The sequence below is a fragment of the Nanorana parkeri genome, unplaced genomic scaffold, assembly GCF_000935625.1.
Source record: "Nanorana parkeri isolate BGI_ZX_2015 unplaced genomic scaffold, ASM93562v1 scaffold5, whole genome shotgun sequence".
NCBI classification, from domain to species: domain Eukaryota; kingdom Metazoa; phylum Chordata; class Amphibia; order Anura; family Dicroglossidae; genus Nanorana; species Nanorana parkeri.
Genome location: NW_017306273.1, coordinates 5529139 through 5544340, shown reverse-complemented (window position 1 = coordinate 5544340; position 15202 = coordinate 5529139). Strand labels below are relative to the sequence as shown.

The 15202-nt window shown below is 45.9% G+C and overlaps 1 protein-coding gene across 4 annotated transcripts in view; it reads left to right on the top strand.

Moving 5' to 3' along the window:
• The window catches only part of FEZ1 (fasciculation and elongation protein zeta 1), a 49522-nt gene that overhangs the window by 4905 nt on the left and 29415 nt on the right, over nt 1-15202 (top strand). For all 4 annotated transcript variants that reach the window (XM_018552600.1, XM_018552593.1, XM_018552579.1 and 1 more), the window contains exons 2-3: nt 6844-7204; nt 15003-15102. In XM_018552600.1, the coding sequence (XP_018408102.1) occupies nt 6897-7204; nt 15003-15102 (408 nt within the window). In that variant the 5' untranslated portion in view covers nt 6844-6896. The remainder of the gene's footprint in view (nt 1-6843; nt 7205-15002; nt 15103-15202) is intronic.

The following is a 15202-nucleotide window of genomic DNA, read 5'->3' as shown; positions in this document are numbered from 1 at the left end:
GGGGGGGGCAGATCATGGCCAGTAGGAGTACAAAATGCCCCTGGTGACAGCAGTGGGAGTAAACAATCCGCCTAGCTTAGGGGTGAGTGGAAGTAAAATATGCCCCGGGGTTGGTGGTCAGTGGGAGTAAAATAAATTACCTTGCACCTGCGGTTAGTCGATGCAGGAATAATGCCCTGTCCTTGGTGTCAGTGTAAAGAACAGTGCCCCATCGTTGGTATTGGTGGGAGACAGAAAGTGCCACATCATTGCTTTCAGTGGGAGTGAGAGTGTCCCGTCCTTGGTTTCAGTGGGAGTGAGAGCGTCCCGTCGTTGGTTTCAGTGGGAGTGAGAGCGTCCCGTCGTTGCTTTCAGTGGGAGTGGGAACATCCCGTCGTTGGTTTCAGTGGGAGTGAGAGTGTCACGTTGTTCGTTTCAGTGGGAGTGAGAGCATCCCGTTGTTGGTTTCAGTGGGAGTGAGAGCGTCCCGTCGTTGGTTTCAGTGGGAGTGAGAGCATCCCGTTGTTGGTTTCAGTGGGAGTGAGAGCGTCCCGTTGTTGGTTTCAGTGGGAGTGAGAGGGTCCCGTCGTTGGTTTCAGTGGGAGTGAGAGCGTCCCGTCGTTAGTTTCAGTGGGAGTGAGAGCGTCCCGCCGTTGGTTTCAGTGGGAGTGAGAGCGTCCCGCCGTTGGTTTCAGTGGGAGTGAGAGTGTCCCACCGTTGGTTTCAGTGGGAGTGAGAGCGTCCCGTCGTTGGTTTCAGTGGGAGTGAGAGCGTCCCGCCGTTGGTTTCAGTGGGAGTGAGAGCGTCCCTTCGTTGGTTTCAGTGAGAGTGAGAGCGTCCCGTCGTTGGTTTCAGTGGGAGTGAGAGTGTCCCGCCGTTGGTTTCAGTGGGAGCGAGAGTGTCCCGTCGTTGGTTTCAGTGGGAGTGAGAGTGTCCCGTCTTTGGTTTCAGTGGGAGTGAGAGCGTCCCTTCGTTGGTTTCAGTGGGAGTGAGAGTGTCCCGTCTTTGGTTTCAGTGGGAGTGAGAGTGTCCCGCCGTTGGTTTTAGTGGGAGTGAGAGTGTCCCGTCGTTGGTTTCAGTGGGAGTGAGACCGCCCTATGGCTGGTTTCAGTGGATGGAATAATACCCCCTTCTTGGTCTCAGTGGAAGAAATGGTACCCCATTGTTGGTATCAGTGGGAGCAATAGTGCCCTATCGTAGGTTTGAGTGGAAGGAATAGTGCCCCATTCTTGGTATCAGTAGAAGAAATAACACCCAATTGCTGGTATCAGTGGGAGCAATAGTGCCCTATTATTGGTTTCAGTGGAAGGAACAGTGCCCCATTCTTGGTATCAGTAGAAGAAATAATGCCTCATTGTTGGTATCAGTGGGAGCAATAGTGCCCCATTGTTGGTATCAGTGGGAGCAATAGTGCCCCATTGTTGGTATCAGTGGGAGCAATAGTGCCCTATCATTGGTTTCAGTGGAAGGAATATTGCCCAATTGCTGTTATCAGTAAGAGGAATAGTACCCCATTGTTGACGTCAATGGAAGGAATATTGCCCCATTAGTGATATCAGTGAAATTGTGCCCTGTTGTTGGGGTCAGTGGGAGGAATAGTGCAACAAGGACCAGTTAAAAGCAAGCAAAGGGCTGCAGTATGGGAACCAGTGATATAGGTATACGGTACTGACTCACCAGAAGTTGGTCTTTCCAGATACTTGAAACCCCTTGACTGGTGATCTCCATGTCACTAATTATGTGCGTGTGGAAAAGAATCTGCACTAGCAATGATTTAAGGTTGTCATATAATGAAAGGGTGTATATTTATGAGGCTGTTTTCTGGTTTTTTTCACTGTTATTAAATATAAATGAATCAGAGCAGAAATCTGCTTTCCTTCTGACTATGTTGATCAAACAAAATTAAATCTACTGCGATGTTCTCTGACAAAATAAGAAAACCATAAACACTTCCAAGGAGATGCCATATTCTATTTATTCATATTGCTGTATTACTTTTGAAAAGGTCTGGGAAGTTTGCAGGCACAGTGGGAGGAATTTATCAAAAGTGGAGCAGACGGAAACTGGAGCAGTTGCCCATGGCAACCAATCAGCATCTCTCTTCAGTTTGCTCTGTTGGGATTTGAAAATGAGAGCTAGAAGCTGATTGGTTGCAATGCAAATCTGCTCCTGGATTTGTCCGCTCCAGTTTTGATAAATTCCCCCCATTATGTTTATTTGAGCGCTTTAGTACATCACTCGTTGCCGGAATATGCTGAAGGCTGCACATTGCTTTTGTCCCAATTTATACAGAAAAATATCCTGCGCAGTATATCCATCAGACATAATTCGGTGCTGATTAATGATGACTAGCAATGCCAGGCTTGTGAGTGTACAGTATGTCTAGCACTCTGTGTTTATATACGCATATTATGTGGTCTGACTCATGAACGGTAGACACACCATCCATATTGCTTTGTATCTTTTCATTTCCTAGGAGGAAGGATTTCTTGTGCTTCTGGTGATACGGCAGCCACAACTGGTTTTTAGCTTTGATTGGGATGGAGAAGAGATAGAATCACTGGTGAAGCTTTTTTTTTTTTGTTGGTGCGTGTTGTGAGATTTAGCTTCCAATGGTAGCGCATTAAGGACGCATCCACTCGCTTATGACTTCTTTTAAGGCAGTGGTTCTCAACCTTTCTAGGGCCGGGACCCCTTGGTAATATTTGCCAAGTTGTGGTGACCCCCAAAGGTAAAATTTAGGGATGACGCGGCTGCTGTAGCGCCATCTGGAGGCGTGGCGGGAGAACTGACACTGCTGCGCTAGGAGAGAGCTGAGGAGGACTCTCACCTTGCACAGCGACCCACAGGTTGAGAACCACTGCTATAGGCAAAGACAGGACCGGGCTCTGCAGCTGGAACTAGAAGAATTGGATTTAAAGTGTGTGGCTATATAACGTATGAGGTACATACTCCGCAGTACTGTCACTGATAGGGATGGGCTCGGGCGTGTTCGCAGCTCCACGTGCCGAACTTCAGGTCCCCCTCTGCTGATTGGCAGCATCAGAGGACGGTTGCAATAGCTAGTTTGCTATTGGTTTTTGCAAAGTGAAATAGCCAATAGGAATCTAGCTATGCATTCCTATGGTGGTCTTTTTTTCTTTCTGACTAGGCGACCCCTGACAAATCGTCATTCGACCCCCGAGGGGGTCCCGACCCACAGGTTGAGAACCACTGTTTTAAGGGCTTCCTTGCCCACTTTTATTGAATCCAACTGAAAAGCCCACACAGGTTTACCCTCGCAGGGGTTTCAAACACAAAGTACAGTTTTCTTTCTTCAGCAAAATAGCACTTTCAAAGTCCCCCGACTTTAGGTTGCGTGTTTACCCCACACTTTTCACCACACAGGTGACACACTCCTCAGTCTGCCAGCCACAGACTGGTCCAGGGTGGAGCCCTCCTGACTCCTAAAGAGACCTCCTCTGTCACCCAGGTAGAGACCTGAACATGAGCCAGCATTCTTCTCATAAGGGCTGTGCCCAGGTGCACAATCTTTCGGTGCTGGTTACCACTAAAGCCTGGACCCAGGAATGGAGATTTCATCCCTCCCAATGCTCTTTGGAATCTCCCAGTTCCAGGAACCTAAGCCAAATCCGGAAAACCTGGGAAGAACTGCAAAGCCAGCTCTTTCCCAGTAAACATTTGCACTTTCTGGAACTGCTCAGCCTCCCTGGCTGAGAGACCCGGGTGACTTATATTGCCAAAAGACACCCTGGCATTGCCACGCACTGCCACAGTGTGTGTACACTGGAGAAGTTTTTCTTTTTCTGCTGTCCCGGTGATGTTTCATGGGGAAAGGGGAAATCTCCCCAAAGGGGACAGTGAATGCTTAGCTTAAAATTCTAATTGTTTTTTTTTTTAACTCCACTTCCTGTCCTGGTGATACAATAGACAATAAATATACATTTCTCCTAAGGAGACAGAGTAATAAAAAATAAATCAGGTTTTAACCCTTCCTTCTTATTTTGCTAGGGTTTTATTTTTAGGTACAAAACAAACTCCATGGAGATATTAAAACAATTGTAGTGAGTTGCTATTCTTTATTGTTCCATCTCAGACTAGTTCAGCTTCTGGACCGGGTGCTATTGCTCATCTGCAGAGCATTCTACAGAGAGGTCTATGGGGAGTGTGTGACCTGACTCTGCTGTTTGGCACGGGTGCCTAGATCACAAAACAAGCTGCACAGAATGACAAATCTTTTGGCATGTACCTAATTCCCCACATTTCTATTTCAGCTGCATGTTTAGCCGAATGTCCAGCTTTAACATTTTGTTAAATTACTATAAACTGTTATTTATAGTGTTTTTTTTACATGACGTTTTTATTGAAGTTTCACCGAACATAACATGTCAGCACACAGTCATAAATGGAAGAGATTATTACAAGAAAGCATAACACATATTATTATTTATTTATTATTTATATAGCGCCAACAGTTTGCTCAGCGCTTTACAATGTAAGGAAGACATTACAATTACAATACAATTCTAGACAAGATGGTAAGGAGGGCCCTGCCCCTGAGGGCTTACAATCTAAAGCTGCCCATACACCTGGCGATCATCGGGCGAAACTATTTGTCCGATGATTGAACTGATTTTCGTACGGCGGCCCCATCCTGCCCCGTATATCGCAAGGTTCAATCAGCGGTAATTAAAAGAAAGCACCTGGACGAATTGCGGTAATCGACCGCACGTATTTTCGTCTGCGCATGTGCAGTATAAATCGTACCAATTTTGACGTACGGAAACGCCACCAACCTTGCGAAAATCGACCGAAGTTTTCTAACCTGCTGGTTAGTCAAAAGTCGACAGATTGTACAGTATTTGCGGTTGTACACTGCCCATCAACCTAACGAATATCGGACGAAAATGCGATCGCATACAAAAATCGGCCGGATATTCGTAAGGTGTATGGGCAGCTTTAGTGGGAGGAGCAAGTGATACATGGGGAGGTAGCTGTGTGGGGGATGAATTGTTTAATAAAGAGTTCAGTGGTTAGTTTGAGGTGTGATATAAAGTATGAATGACGAGCCTTTTTGTGGTATAGTGTGAAAAATAAACAGTGAATGGGGGCCCGGGGCCCGATACAGCTTCGGTCTATCTCTTCAATCATATATAGTCAAATTGAACATAGCAGAAAAAGGAAAGGAGTGAAAAGAAAAGGAAGAAAGGGAAAAAAAAAGAAAGAAGCAAGATATAAAACAGATGATGAAAAGTGAGAGATAGGGAGTAGAAAGAAGAGCATAAGGTGCATGTTTTTAAATAGTTGAATGGTTGTAATTTAAATTCATTGGAAATGACAATATATTATTCCTAGATCCAATGTTAATCTCTTTCTCTGAGTGCCTAACTTCCTGTAGATGTTATATAATAAGATTGTGAAATCCTCCCTCCGTATATAAGAAAACAGGAAACCATACATCTAGAAAAAACATAAAATGAAGAGAATGATGTCTTTTTTTCCATAGCTCCCCTTCCAGTGGTATGTTTTCTATAGAAGTCATTTAAGGTAAGGAGGCAATTAGCAAGCAGGGCAGGAAAAGCCTCAGATCTGGTAGTGAAAGCTCATTAACTAGCTCTGTACACGGTGCAGTAATTGTCTGATACTGCTGGGTGGCGCATTCATAACCCTATTTAGCAAATCATTTCTTTCAGCAAATGGGCTCTGCAATTAGCGCAAGTAATGTCAGTTACGTAAGATGTGTTTACTTCTTGCGACGCGCCTGGTTGACACACATGGCAGGGTATCGGGTCAAGGAGAAGGAATAGCAATTGTGCTTCTTAAATTCCAACCCATCCCTCCACCAGTAGTATACACTGAGTGACCAGATTATTATGCCCACCTCATCAGTACTTGGTTGGGCCGCCTCGTGACTCCACGAGATGGTGAAAGGTGATGGCGAGGAATCTGACACGGCACTGTTGCCCTTCTGTTGTCTTGTACCAGTCTTGCCCCTCCCCCGTTCTGCCCTAACATTGACTAGTCGCTGACGGCCACAATTCGCACGTTCAGACCCAGATTTTCGGCTGACAATCCGGTCTTTAAACACTTTAACAACAGCTGCTCTTGAACATTTAACGAATTCTGCTGTTTTGCTGATACTCGCTCCGTGGCTCCGAGCGCCAACAATCATCCCACGCTCAAAGGCTGTTAAATCGCGTTGTCTCCCCGTATCTTCAGAAACAAATCACTTCTACTGTCGTGGTAAACAACCTGCTTCCCTATTTATAATGGTCTGGCCCTCTAGCAACTTCAGCGCGTAATTATAGCTAATTTGCCTACAAACGTCAGGTGGTAATCTGGCCACTCAGTGTAGATTATCATGACTGCCGGCAGTTTGTATGATGTGCTGGCCATGTTTTTTAGATTGGAGAAAATATCCCTTCTAGAATTCCTACTAATGTCCGACTAGAGCTACTATGACAAAACACAATCAGGGCTATTCAACAACAAGTGCAGTATTCTGTAAGGAGAATTTATCAAAACTGGAGCAGACAAAATCTGGAGCAGCGGTGCACGGCAACCAATCAGCTTCTCTCTTCAGTCTGTTCAGTTAAGATTTGAAAATGAAAGAGAGAAGCTGATTGGTTGCCGTGCACAGCTGCTCCAGATTTTGTCTGCTCCATTTTAAACAGTAGGTTTACAATATTATTTCTTCCCTTTGATTCCCAAAAAAACATTGTACAGTTGCTTTGGTGTTTGCCAACATAAAGAGATGGTTTTAGAAGTTATAAACAGTGCCTCATGTCATCTCACTTATGATTCCTTACTTAATCGTAATGGCTGACGACTGACTGATGTTTATATTATATTATGTACTTACAGGCAAACTGAAAGGGCCGGCTTCCTCCCAGCCTCCACCCCTGAGGTACTCAGAGATGGAGGCCCCATTGGTCTGCCTGGATGAGGAGTTTGAGGATGTGAGGTCCTACTCCGAGGACAGAGAGGAGAAGTCAAGGAGCATCTACATGTCTCCATCTCGACATCTGGAGGATACCTCCCTCTCTGAGCTAGAGAACTTCAGCTCCGAAATAATCAGCTTCAAGTCCATGGAAGACCTTGTCAATGAGTTTGACGAGAAGCTGAATGTTTGCTTTCGGAACTACAACACCAAAACGGAAAACTTGGCCCCAGTAAAGAATCACCTGCAGATCCAGGAAGAGGAGGAACGGCTGCGGGATGAAGAGTAAGTCAAATATTTATATCAGATTTCATTTCATTATTGCCCGATGATCAGCGACATAGCTGACAGTTCTGTATATTGAGGGCTTGTTCACAGCGTGTCCAGACCAGAACAGTTTGTTCCCGGACCAAAAAAGCATCCCAATGTATTCCCATGGTATTTCTGGGCTCTGTTCACACCAGCGCAGCCCGTTCTGCCCGTACAACTAACCTTGTTGTATCAATAAATCACAATGTTGCTCCAGGTCGGTCCGCACGTCCAGGGCCGGATTTCCCACAAGGCCAACCAAGGTCGGGCCTCTTGGCAGCAGGGAGTTGAGGGGCAGCAGGGGTGGAGAATTATTTTCTCATGATACCCAGGCGGGCAGTTGTTTTCTACATTTAGCCCTGGTTTGGCCAAGCAGAGCTAAATGTACAGCAGGGAAGCCACCGCTTGTTTTGTACAAGTGATCTCGGCGACATTGTATGCAGCCTGCAGGTCTGCCATTCTCCATGGGGGGGGGGTTTGGCTGGTAGGGGGTGCATTGAGGAACCAGGCCTTGGGGCAGCAGAGAAAGTAAATCCGGCCCTGCGCACGTCCTTTGCCCAGTCAGGTGCTAGCACAGCTCGTCAACGGTAATACTGTTGCAGAAAAAAGATATGGGAACACCAACATATTCCAAAAGCGGCTTCTTTATTCATCTCTAAAATCAGTTACATAGGAGATGATTAGAAACTTCTAACATGTTTCAGGCACACTGAATAATAACTTTGTTGCTCTTTCTGCTATGCCGAGTTTACAGTGTTTTGTGTATCATTAATGTATGTGTAATGTGGTGAACAAAGCTGTTAGTTCAGAGCATTGCCTAGTTGTGTGCAGGTAGGAATCCATGATCACATGTGTTTCTTGCAGGCTGGGACTTCTGGTTCCACTGCGGTTGGTAAAATGCAAGTTGTTGAAGTATTTTAAATTGTGTCTATTCACACAGGAGCTGTTGTCTGCGCGTATTCGCGCCGGCCGAATACACGCAAAGCCGCTCTAAATATAAAAAACAATGCACTTTAATGTGCATTGTTCAGACTTTTGCAAAGACCGGGCGGTACGAAACCGCACGGCCCGCAAAATGGTACAAGCGCGATAATACGGTGGATCCCGCTATAAAATAGCTGCAAACTAGCGGAATGCGCGCAGATTAAAATGTTTGTGTTTTCGACCCGCACGGTCTTCCACACGGAAAACCGCACGGGTAACGCAAACGCTATATGTGAATGGCGCCTTAGATTCTTTGCCTTGTTTCCTGGCAGATTTTGCTGTTTTGTATTGAATCTGCTGGCAGTACTCTGCGTGTCTGCGGCACAAACATCTGCCATGCTTGTCTAATTATTGAATATAATGGATGGGAAGACTACAACAACAACAAGAGCGTCTGAATGTGTATTTCCTACTGTCAGAGCTGCGCTGACCCCGAGGCACCTGCTGGCCTGTTTCTTGGACAGCACAGTATTTACCGTTGATTTTCTTCTGTCTCGCCTTTAGCTCTCTCTAGCGCTAGAAGCATGCAGCCGTGTGTTTCCGCAGGCTCTTGACTGCTTTACATGATGTTTCGTTATAGGCTGTAGGCTGCTTTTCATAATGTTTTTTTTTTTTGTTTAAAGCTTAAAGTGACATTAAACCCTCAGATTTTTTAACATAAAACAATACTGTAATGTGCACCTTACTGTAATCCATGGTTGTTTCCCTTCTCTTTGATGCTCTTCCTTTTAAATCCGTATCTCTTCTCATGCTGGGCAGAACTTCTGTTTTGCAGCAGACTGCCTTGTCTCTGGAATGGATACATGGTGTCTGTGTGTAGGTTTGCAACCTGAGCCAGCACTACAGGAAGAGGCAGTCAGCTGCAAAGGGAAGTTCTCCCCCAGCATGAGAAGACATGAGGATTTAAAAGGAAGAGCAGCAAAGAGAAGGGAAGCAACCATGGAGTACAGTAAGGCGCACATTACAGTATTGGTTTATGTTAAAAAATCTGAGGGTTTAATGTCACTTTAATAATCAGGCAGCGTGGCTGCAGACCAAATTGGCAGATCTTGTAGGAAGGGGCACCGCACTATCAGCCATGGTCTTTCTAACAGGCTTCATGAGCACTACATGCAGACCTGATTACTACAGGGGAGGACAAAGTAATATTGAATTCAGGAGCCAATCTGTCCATTCCCAGAGCCAGCAGGATTTTTTTTAAAGGAGCCACTTCCATAGACAAATGGGTGCCAGCAGTAATTTTTAGGGTTTGTTCGCACCAGCATATTTTGAAATCATTGTATACGTCACGGTGCCGTCCGCGTTCCCTGCGAGCACCCACCTGGACTCCATTGGTTAAATAATAACCGGTAAGGAGTGCAGCAAGACACATCTGTACTTTGTTCACACCAGCAGTCACGCTCAACCGCAGGGCTGCTGGTGTGTGTGTGCCAGGACATTGCCGATCACTTGCTCAAGCTTCATCGCACTGTTTCTTTTTTTTTGTTAGAACTTTATTGAAGTGACATTCCATTAAGTTCGATAGGCTCACTGCAATGTGTGAACCGCGCCTCTCTGTGCTTAAAAAAAGGACTGCATGCCGTACTTATTTTAAGCTCACACCACGGAACACAGTGGTGCGAACTGTTTTCACCCATGACAAGTCAAATTGCCCTGTCTTTCGTTCGGGCTGCGCTGGAAGAAACGGCCAGCGCAGTCAACACAGATGGTGTCAACGAGCCCTAAAGGTACATAGACTAGTTGGATTTATCCAGCCCTGATATATAATATAACTAATACCATTAGCTGCCATCGGGGGTGGATTGACAACACATGGGGCCCCCAGGCAATACAAAATTATGGGGCCCCCTTGTGCTTCTATCATATACAAGCCACACCCATCCACAAACCCCACCCACATATACATTGTTATGTTACAAAAATAATTTCTCCACATTATTTTCAAAATAACAGGTCTATTCACTAAGAGGTGCATTCCAGGGGAATTGGTAGGAGAATTTCAAAATCTAGACCAATATAGTTGATTTGGAAATTGAGCTAAATGCCAGAATTCTTCTGGTTTGGTTATTTTGACTGAGATTCTTCAATTCTGCCAATTATCCTATGTGAATTGAAGGAGGATTAGTAGGAATTGACAGGGCAACTGAATAATCTAGGACTGCAGCAGGGGTTTTGACGCATATAGCCCGTGTGGTATCCAAAAACCCACTCCTTTATGCCCCCATGCGTGTGGTAAGGCCCCCAAATGGTCAGTCTGCCCAAATGGTTAGTCTGTCCATGACCAGAACCAAAGCATGGCCAAAACCAATGCCAGGCAAATCTCAGACCAGCAGCAATGCACTACAGATCTCATACCAGAACCAATGCATGGCAGACTGCAGATCAAACCCAATGCACGGCAGACCGCAGACCAAAACCAATGCACCTCAGACCAGAACCAATGCACGGCAGACCGCAGACCAAAACCGATGCACAGCAGACCTCAGACCAGAACCAATGCACGGCAGACTGCAGACAAGAACCAATGCACAGCAGACCTGAGACCAGAAACAATGCAGGGTAGACCGCAGATAAGAACCAATGCACAGCAGACCTGAGACCAGAAACAATGCAGGGTAGACCGCAGATCAGAACCAATGCACAGCAGACCTTAGACCAGAACCAATGCACAGTAGACTGCAGACCAGAACCAATGCACAGCAGACCTTAGACCAGAACCAATGCACAGTAGACTGCAGACCAGAACCAATGCACAGCAGACCTAAGGCCAGAAGCAAGGCATTGCAGATGGGTGTTCCATGAAATCAAATTCGCAGCTATGTGTACCTGGGATGGCAGTAACAGGTCAGGACAGCGCAGCCAGTAATTATCCTTGATGCAGACCCCCAGACCTCCTGGTTCACCACCCTAACAGTCGTCTGCAGGTTGAAAATGGAGTCTGGGATTCCTCCAGCCAGATTCCCCCCATTTACATCTTTCTGCTCGGCTGCCCCGCTCTCCGGCTCCAGGATGAAGCTGAAAGTCTCCTTGCCCAGCAGCAGATCTGTTCCAGCACTCCCTGAGCAGGACTGTCAACTATAGTCTCCCCTCCTGCCTGCAGGTGCCTGGGCAGCTCCAGGGTGATGCTGAGTCTCCTCGCCCATAAAGCTCCAGCGCGCCCTCAGCAGCCTTAAGCGGCATTTTTGTGTGGTTTTTTTTTTTTATATCACTGTGCAATAATGCAAACGTTTACCTGTGTTTTTTGCCTGGGGAAAGCCACCATGTGATTGTGGCATATACAAGTCTGTGTAAAATGCATTTTTTTGTGTATCCGTTAATTTCAAAGAGCATTTCTGTCAAAACATTGTGGTTGATCATGCTGCAATGCAGTGCAGGTGTTCAAACACGGCACTGTTGAAAACAATTTATTTTTTCCTGCGGTGCACTTTTTGCAATATAAAGTGCATGTTGTGTGGGATAAGTGTGAACTGGACATTGGGTTATGCACCCCATTCACACTGAGCGACATGCAAATCGCGCGACTTTGAGCGACGTCTTCCTATTGGGCTGTATGCAATCAGGAGCAATATCGCTCAAAATCGCTCTAAAAAAGGGTCATGTAGGAGCGACAAGCTACCAGCGACGAGCTACAAGCGATATTGAGCGACATTGAGCGACGAGATGTGAACAGCTACATTGAAATGTATTGGTGAAGCTACGTAGAGCGATATAGCGCGGAAATATGAGCGATATCGCTGCAAAAATCGCTCCATAAATCGCTCAGTGTGAATGGGGCCTAAAAAAGGGTCATGTAGAAGCGACAAGCTACCAGCGACGAGCTACAAGCGATATTGAGCGATATTGAGCGATATTGAGCGACATTGAGCGACGAGATGTGAACAGCTACATTGAAATGTATTGGTGAAGCTACGTAGAGCGATATAGTGCGGAAATATGAGCGATATCGCTGCAAAAATCGCGCCATAAATCCCTCAATGTGAACGGGGCCTCACTCAGCTCTCCTGAGCTTCTTGAAGTGAATGAGTTCTAGGAGTAAGCAGTGCCAGATTCTGGCCGATCGTAGTAACCCGAGGTCAGTGCCGTGGTGGGAGTTCATAGATTGCTGGATGCCAGGACAGCTGCTCATCTGTGCGTAGCAATCTGGCCTGTGGTCCTTGCTACAGTGCTTGGGGATCAGTGTTGCTGGATGTCTGCCCACCGGCCAGCTTCCCTTCCGCCCCATTGATATTTCCATAGAAACCATCCATCAGCCGCTCTTCTCTGACTGACTTTTATGCAGCTGTAAAATCACTAGGTCAGGGCCCGGGCCTCCAAACCTCATGTAGTAGATGCAGCTGGTAAATTGCATTTTCCTTGGCAGGGTTCTGCTTACGTTGGTACAGAAAGGTCACCTATAGGGATGCAAACCTGTTAGGCATTCAAACTCTTTGAAAGGTTTCAGTAGTCTACATGCAATGGTAGGGCTGTATAATTTTCTAGATATAACCCATTATCACAATTGTTTCTTATCTCAGACTTATTTTGGGTAACTTAGCTGATCTCCTTAAAGTGACATTAAACCCTCCGATTTTTTAACATAAAACAATACTGTAATGTGCGCCTTACTGTATCCATGGTTGTTTCCCTTCTCTTTGCTGCTCTTCCTTTTAAATCCCTATCTGTTCACATGCTGGGCAGAACTTCTGTTTTGCAGCAGACTGCCTTGTCTCTGAAATGGATACATGGTGTCTGTGTGTAGGTTTGTAACCTGAGCCAGCACTACAGGAAGAGGCAGTCAGCTGCAAAGGGAAGTTCTGCCCAAGCATGAGAAGACATGAGGATTTAAAAGGAAGAGCAGCAAAGAGAAGGGAAACAACCATGGATTACAGTAAGGCGCACATTACAGTATTGGTTTATGTTAAAAAATCTGAGGGTTTAAATGTCACTTTAAGGCCTGCTTCACACCTGAGCGCGAAAACGCACAAAAACACACATTTCAATGCAAGTCAGTGATGACTGTTCATGCACATACGAAAATGCCTGTCATGCAAAAAGATGCAGGAGCTATTCTCAGGCGGATGCAGCGTAGTTTTGGTCCCATAGACATCTCCATGCAGGGAGAAACGCGCATTATCTGACCTCCCCGGCGGTATGATTTCTTTTTTGTCATGTCATTTTTCGATCTATTTATTTTCGAATTTTTTCCATCTTTGACGTTTTTAAAAAAAATATCCCGCTGGTTCCGCCCCCCTGTGACGCGTACGCTCGCAAGGGACGGAACCAGGGAGACGGATGCCGGCATGGCATTGGCCGGAGAACACAGCGCGGCTCGAGGGACAAGGTAAGTAAATGCTATGCAGCATTCCCGAGTGTAGCTCGGGGTTACCGCTTATGGTATGGAAAAGTAACCCCGAGCTACACTCGGGAATACCGCTAGGGAGGTTAAAAGCAAAAATGCGCAAAAACGCCCAAAACTGGTAACGCTTAGCTGTGCACCTAGCCTCAAGCAGACACCCACAATATTTTGTGGCCTGCGTCTGCACCCTATGTTGCGTCATTATGACTCACACATGAAGCGTAAGACATTTTGTGTTGTTTCATGGAAAGAGGGTTTTTTTTTTTTTCCTGATTCAGACCTGCTATGCGTGACTGTTAGTATGGGGACCGTTTAGGCTAGGTTCACACCTGGGCGACTCCTGACCGCGCGGCAATCGTGCACAAAATCGCGCAGATTGTCGCGCAATCACGGAGTCGCACCCCAGTCGCGCTGGGCGTATCGTGCAGTTTTTCCGCCGCGATTCCGCCAGTGAACACGTAAAAAAGCTGCGCGTCGTGTGTCATCGCAAAAAAAGGTACTTGTACGGATGTCACCCCATTGGAATCAATAGGACCGCGTGGCAACCGCTGTGTGCACTAGCACACCATCGCGGGGGCCCCGGGACGTGCGTCCCGGGTGTCGCTGTGGTGTGAACCTAGCCTGAAATAGAGATTTTTGTTGTTATTGTGACCAGGATAAGGACCACCATTCCACAATAAACAAGGTACTGTATATGTATTTAGCTAAACCAGTTTCAAGCTATACAATGGCACAATCCCAATGATTCTGCTGACATGGCGAGTATGGACAGAAATCATTTGCAGCGGATCAATAGTGACTGTTGGAAGCAGTGGATGGGTTGTAAACTTGTCGGGATCGCTGGTGTTCTCCTCTATGAATGCTCTTCCATATTGCTCTATGGGCAGCTCCTCCAGCATGCGCCACCGTCCAGTACTGAACATATTGGGTGGAGGTAGAATGCTGAAGGAACAATGGGAAACCCTCCTATTGGTGTAACTTTACTGGATGATTGTCCAGTTCAATTTCCTTTTTCCCTTTATTTTATATCTGTATTCTTCTCTCATTGGGCAGGTGAGGGATATATGTAGATAATGGGACTTTTAAAAATATATTAACATTGTAGGCTATTGAATGTTAATGCTGTTTAGCTTAAAACTGGCCATTACCCTTGGAGATATGCTATTGTTACAATTAAATCCATTCAGTAGAAAAGCTTGAGGCCAGCATAACAATAATTGCTGTCAGCCATTAAAAGGACGCGTGTCCTCTCTGTTATACCTAAACTGTATTATACATGTTCATTCTATAACTTTAAGTGGTGGTTCTGTTTGTTCTCTTCGCTGTGTGTGTTCGGCTCATCTCATCAAGAAGATCTTTTACTGCTGAAGATATCTCTGCCCTGACATCATTATATTGTCTCCAGGGCAAGGCAGGCCCATTCGCCATGCACTGACAAGTGTCTTTCATTCCCAGGGTCTGGGACGCCCTCACGGATAACTACATCCCGCTAACTGGTGACAAATGGAGAGAGCACAACGAAGAGCTGCTGAATGGGAACTTGTCTGATTCCGAGGTATTTCCATTTTTTGTTTTGCTGTATATACCTTTTTAGAGAGTAATACACATGCCTTTGTTTATAGTTTTATATATATATATATATTGTGTATATATAT